This window comes from Caloenas nicobarica, chromosome 19 (genome assembly GCF_036013445.1).
Source record: "Caloenas nicobarica isolate bCalNic1 chromosome 19, bCalNic1.hap1, whole genome shotgun sequence".
NCBI lineage: Eukaryota > Metazoa > Chordata > Aves > Columbiformes > Columbidae > Caloenas > Caloenas nicobarica.
Genome location: NC_088263.1, coordinates 8,670,549 through 8,676,548, shown reverse-complemented (window position 1 = coordinate 8,676,548; position 6,000 = coordinate 8,670,549). Strand labels below are relative to the sequence as shown.

The following is a 6,000-nucleotide window of genomic DNA, read 5'->3' as shown; positions in this document are numbered from 1 at the left end:
ATTGAAACTCTTCTTTTCCTCCTCTATTTGACTGGCTCTGCAGCCGTCGGGGGAGGATTGATCTCGGCTGTAAACCCAAGAGCAAGTTCAATCTTGTTTGTACCTGGCAACAAACCCAGGTTAAGCTCAGGCCAGCGCCAACGGCTGCACCCGAGTCACCCATGGGACTGCAGGAGGGATGGCGGCTGGAAAACAGCCCCGTCCCCTGAGGTCATCGATACGTCCCTGTCACCAGCCTGGGGGGCTGTCTGGTGGCCCCCGTGCTCTCAGGACGTGTCCCCAAACCTGATGCTCCCCCCAAAAGCCCAGTGGCACGGGGACTGTCCCCCTGGGGGGACCTGAAGGAGTAACTCAAGACACATCGGTGAAGAACAAAAGAGGACTTGGACCGGGTTATATTTTAAAATGCTCATATATTTTCTTTCTTTTTTTTTTTCTCCTTTTTTCTTTTTCTTTTTTTCTCTTTTTTTTTTTTTTTTCCACAATTCTAATACAATTGTTCATCAAAATACTGGCGTTTCCAGCAGCAATTCCTTTTTTTTTCTTTTTTTCTTTTTTTTTTTTTTAAGTGAATAATAATATACGGTAGTGATTTCACAGTAAAACAGACCTGCGGGAACGCCGGATATACGTGACAAAAGACAACCCCAGATCAGCCCGTCCCACCCTCCCCCCCTCCCCGAAAAAGATTTTGGAAGTGGGGGAAAAAATAAAAAGTTCATTCAAAAAAATGATTTCAAAAGAGATTTCATATAAAGCCTTTAAAATACGGTCAAAAGTTTCTCCCTCTTCTCCAGATCCCTGTCCCTGTGGTTGAACATTTACAGAGAGAAAGAGAGAGAGAAAAATAGAGAGAGTTTATAACAATCTCTGTAAAAGAAACAAAACAATCCAGAAAGAAAATATCCAAGAATACGTAAGGGATAAAATTACATTTGTACAAAAATAGATTTTAACTTTATTGATGCTTTAGATATTTTTCCTTATCTTTTCTCTTTTTTTTGTCATTCTAAATTTTAATGTATTTTATTTTTTTAGCTATGCATCCCATAGCCAAGGCATCCATCACTAAGTATTGGGAATTGCTAAAGCTATTTTTACTCAAAACCACCTGCTGCTCAAAAGAAAAACAAAAACAAAACAAAAACAAACCAAAAAGGCATCTTAAAATAGATGCAGTTCCTTTGTCTCGAGGAATAAAGATCCAGATTTGGGATCTGCCAATTCAGAAAGGGCTTCAGATACAATGTACTCACATGAAGCAAAAAAAAAAAAAAAAAAAAAAAAAGGCAAGAAAAAAAATAGGAAAAAAGAATCAACTTGAAACAAAACAAAAAAACAAACACAAAAAGTCTGTAATTGCTACGGTTATAATATATGTATATGTGAGTGAGGATATTTATACAGTGTATATATCTACAGTACATACATGTATACACACACACATATGTCTCAACTTAAACCAGCTCATGCACGCTCGTCACTGATGGGGACAGCATCAGCTCTTGAGCCACCGTCCCGCCACTGTCACCCCCGGTTGGGGCGCAGGAGCTGCCCCAGCCAGCGGTGCCACCGCTCGTGTCCCCGGGGTGGGCACCGAGGACGGGGGGGACACCGGGTGCAAAGTGCAGAGAAGCTGCTGGCGAACTCAGGGGGGGTCGGTTTGGCCTCCGAACCCTCCCCGGTGCTGGGGACATGAAGGTCCTTTGCCCGTCACTCCGCCCCTGGGATCCCAGCTGGTGGTGATGCTCAGCCCCTGGGTGCTGAGGGATGCTCGGGGGGGCTCCTGCATCCTCCCAGGGTGCTGCTGGGTTTGGGTCAGGGCTCGGTTTGAAACGTGCATACGCAAGAAGGCAGTGAGGAACAGCCAGGGTGGCAGGCGGGGTGGCTGAAAAGCTGATGTTTGTGCTATCTTTAGAAAATTAAAGATTGTCCCACCAACAAAAAGGAATTAAAAAAAAAAAAAAAATTAAAAAATAGATCACCCTAATCAAACCAGATTTTTGCAAGAGTACTAAGACCCGGTTAAATGAAAGTCCTACCTCTCTAGTGAATAATGTGCCTTTTTTTTTTCTTTTACCCATGTATCACCTCTTCAAACAAGCATGTAGTATATTTATAATTATTACGATGAGGACAAAAAAAAAAAAAATTCTAAAGTGAAAAAGAATACAAATGAAAGACTCAAACTCATGCAAAAGCACGTTGCTTTAAGGCTGCTGCGGCAGATGTTACTGGACGCGCAGAAGTTTTTCCTTCTGCTGGGGAGGGCTGGGCTGGTGAGAGAAGGGGGAGCTGGGGGCTGGTCACAGGCGTTCAGGACCCGCTGCCACCCGAAATACCTGGTGTGGGTGCTGGGAGCAATCACCAGAGCTCTACTGAAAGCAACGGAGTTGTGTTGAGTTACAGCAATGCCGGGGCTCCCTCAACACCTCCCGAAAACGGGAAGCCCAGGACAACACTCAGCCTGTCCCCAGAACGAAGGAATTGAGGCAAAGCACTCCTCCAGCAGGGAAACTGAGGCACGGGGACACGTGTCCTGACTGAGAGCACCAGCCCATAGAGCTATCCCCTTTGCACCACGCTGTTTGCTGAGGACACCTCCTTGTTCGTGGCATTTTATCTTTACCGGGCCAAATGCTAACTGGAGCAGGATGGGATGGGATGGGATGCGATAAGGGATGAGATGGATGGGATGGGATGGGATGCGATAAGGGATGAGATGGATGGGACGGGATGGGATGGGATGGGATGGGATAAGAAGGGATGAGATGGATGGGATGGGATGGGATAAGAAGGGATGAGATGGATGGGATGGGATGGGACAGGAGCCACCACAGCTCAGCACCCAGCACCAAACAGCCCCTTCTGAGCCATCAATCAGGAAAAACGTGGTTCCACCCGACTGAGAAGGACAGCGGGTTTATTCCAGTGCAATGTCCACCCACTCTTTCACAAAGCACCCTCATCCTCTCCAGCCAGCTCCTCCAGGCTCCTTTCCAGCAGCAAGAGCTGGGCCAGGGGCTGGTTTGGCTCAGGGCTGAGCTAAAACCTCCCTGCAAGCCCCTCCAGGGGCTGCGCCAGCCTTACGCTGGCAAGGAACAGCCTCCTCGTGTTTACTGGCACCCTTTACATATTTCGTTTCTCTTGCCTAGTTTTCTTGGCAAATTCTTGCAGGGTGAAGCTGTTTAATAATATTTTCGGCGGCACGCAGGCTGCTGGAGAAATGCAGCCAAAACACTTTCCCCGCTGCCGTAGATTTGCCACTTCAGGCCAGCCTAAGGGAAAGTTATGACCTGAAATCCTGAGGATTTATTTAGCAATGAGATGGCCTGGTTAACAGCAGGGGATGGAGCTGGGGACTCGAGCTGCCAGGCGTGATGACAACAGGCGGGTGACAACTGCGTCCCCTCAAAAACAGAGGTGGGAGCTGGTGGGCACTGCTCCATCTCCCGCCAGGCACAAAGATGTTTGAAGAGCCAGCTACGACCCACAGGGAGCGAGAAATACCTTTGGGACCTAACACTTTGCCATTGTAAAGCACAGAAGACACGAAAGCGGTGGGGAAGCCCTTGGCCCCAGGCCAGTTCTTGGCTCCGAGCACCCACCCCATGGTGTGTTCGGGACAGTCTGTCCTGCCGAGGGGGGAAAAACCCTCCCCAACACCCCTCACCACTTGCTCTGCCTTTTTTTTTTTTTCTCTAACTCATTTTCTCAGTGGGGCTCTGGAGACACCTGATGAGAATGAAACGGGGATGTGAAAGAGAAATGCACCCTGGCTGGGGGATCCTGCCCTGTGGGATGTGGGTACGTTCCTGGTACCGTGTCCCCAATCCCCAAAAACCTGTCCATCTCCTTGTTGTCACAGCAAGACTCAAGAAAAGGACTGTGCAAAATCCAAAGTACTTTCCGTGCTCTCAGCATCCTAGACAGGCTGCATCCCCCACCTCTCAGCCCCTGCATCTCTGCCCAACAAGGGAGATTCAGGGGAGCCCTGTTCTTGCTTCACCACTAATTAACAACCACAATTAGCAGCCTAGCCAAGCTAATTGTTGCCTTGCAGTGTTTTGCATGGCAGCTGCTGAATCAAGAGGTGAGGGCTCAGGAGCTGCCGGCCCAGGGGAAATCCCTGCGGTACCCGGGGATGCTGCGTTCCTGCAATGCGGGCACAGAGCATTTTTCCAAGCCCACTCCATCAGCTGGAAACGCCCCTCCAACCCCACTGAATCAAATCAGGACTGAAAAAGCAAGAAGGAGCCATTGCCAAGACACCAGCTCCTGCTCCTCCAACGCAACAGCCAGTGAAATGAAGCCTGGGGCTGGCAGGAGGGGCTGGACTGAGCCCTGGAGCAGGGCCGTGCTGGGATGCTGGGCGCAGAGCTGAGGGCAGGGGTCCAGCAAGACCCCGCAGGCTGGGGAAGGGTGATGCCGAATCCCTGGCAGCCTTAAAGCACGTGCTCCAGCCGGCTGGTGTCCACGTGGGCAGCTCCACACCCGGCACAGAGGCAGCTTTGGGCAGAGCAGCGATGCCTGGCTGCCCTCCGGGATGGCAAGGGGGGATTTTTCAGGTGCTGCCACCCATGGGACCCTCTGCACAGAGGAAGAAAGGGCAGCCCGGCTATCCATGCCACCAGTTGCCTCGTTATTTGAGGGGGGATAAAGCTCAATCCCAAATCCTCTGCTTTTAACTGAAAGGAGAAGGCTCTGCGCGGCCACGGGTGACTCATCCACAGGGCACGGGCTGCCTGTCCAGCCTGCCCCTCCCTCCGCGAAGTAACTACCGAGACTACTAATAATAGTTAGAAACCAAAAATAGATTTTTTTTTTTTTTCCTCTTCTCTTTTTCAAAAACTCCATCCTCTGAAAATAGCCAGCTGCAATCCGGCAAGTTCAAGCACTCCCCTCGGCCTGTCCAAACCCCACTGCCCCAAGGGCTGGGACCGTCCCTGTCCCCGTTCCTGCCCCGGGGGAAGCCCGGCTGGTGGCTCACCCCAAAACACATGGCACGGTGGGGAGCGGGACAAGGGCGAGAGCCGGGGCGGCGGGCGGCGAGCTCTCTCCGCTCCAACTTCTCTACATCTAGCGCAGGGAACCAGCGAGCAGGTCTTGAGACGCAGCAGTGACAGCAAACGGACAAGGGTGAAGGCAACAAGGAGGCGAGGACGGCGGGGGGGTCACCCCGGATCAGACGGTGCCTCCAGCGCTGGGGACAGGAGGGAGGGACGGGCTGGGACGGTGGTGGAGGAAAGCAGAGGACAGGGCCCCGCGGGACCCCGGCCGGGCGAGGGACTGACCCAGCAGCAGTTCTTTAAGTCATTTGATGGGGCGCTTCCAGCATTTCCATCAAGAAGGTGTCGATCGGCGTGTCACCTATTAGCTTGAAGAAGAAGAGGTGCTCCAGGCATTTCAGGCCGATGGACCGGAGGGCTGGGAGACGGAGCAAGAGCTTTGCGAACCTGGGGACGGGAGACATGACATGGTCAGACATCCCACCGCAGCCCCACTTCTGTCCTGACCCCCACAGCTGCTGTGGCCGCTCCTGCTCAGACACAACCTCTTTTGCTACCTAAGTCATGGGGCTTCACCCAGAGCTGTGCAGAGATATCATTAATTATGTCCCCAGCCTTGAAGATGGGGCAGCCACGGTGGCTATTCACAACAAACATCTGCTGATAGCTGAGCTGGAAGAGTAAAATAAGAAATGAAAGGCCATCCTGCAGCGGGGTGCACCACTGGCTCCATCCATCCATGTCACCGTACAGTGAGCACCCTGAGATGCTGGTGGGGTCCCAGGGGGCGGTGAAAGCAGCTTCAGCAGCTCCATCTTCAGTCAGGGAAAAGAGGAAGGGATGGAGGAGATGCTGGGGGGGTCAGCTGGCGCTTTGCTGGACGACATCGCTTTCCTGAAGGCTCCGGGCATCTCCGAGGCAGCTCCATCAGCCGTCACTCGGGCTGCTTGTTGCCGAGCCCTCAGGGCTGCTGGTGCTGCAGAACCCCGGC

General features: G+C 51.9%; 1 protein-coding gene across 4 annotated transcripts in view; it reads right to left on the bottom strand.

Annotated features, from left to right (window-relative positions):
- Positions 1–525: 525 nt before the first annotated feature.
- The window catches only part of RXRA (retinoid X receptor alpha), a 106,194-nt gene continuing 100,719 nt past the window's right edge, over positions 526–6,000 (bottom strand). For all 4 annotated transcript variants that reach the window (XM_065648561.1, XM_065648565.1, XM_065648562.1 and 1 more), the window contains exon 10: positions 526–5,456. In XM_065648561.1, the coding sequence (XP_065504633.1) occupies positions 5,309–5,456 (148 nt within the window). In that variant the 3' untranslated portion in view covers positions 526–5,308. The remainder of the gene's footprint in view (positions 5,457–6,000) is intronic.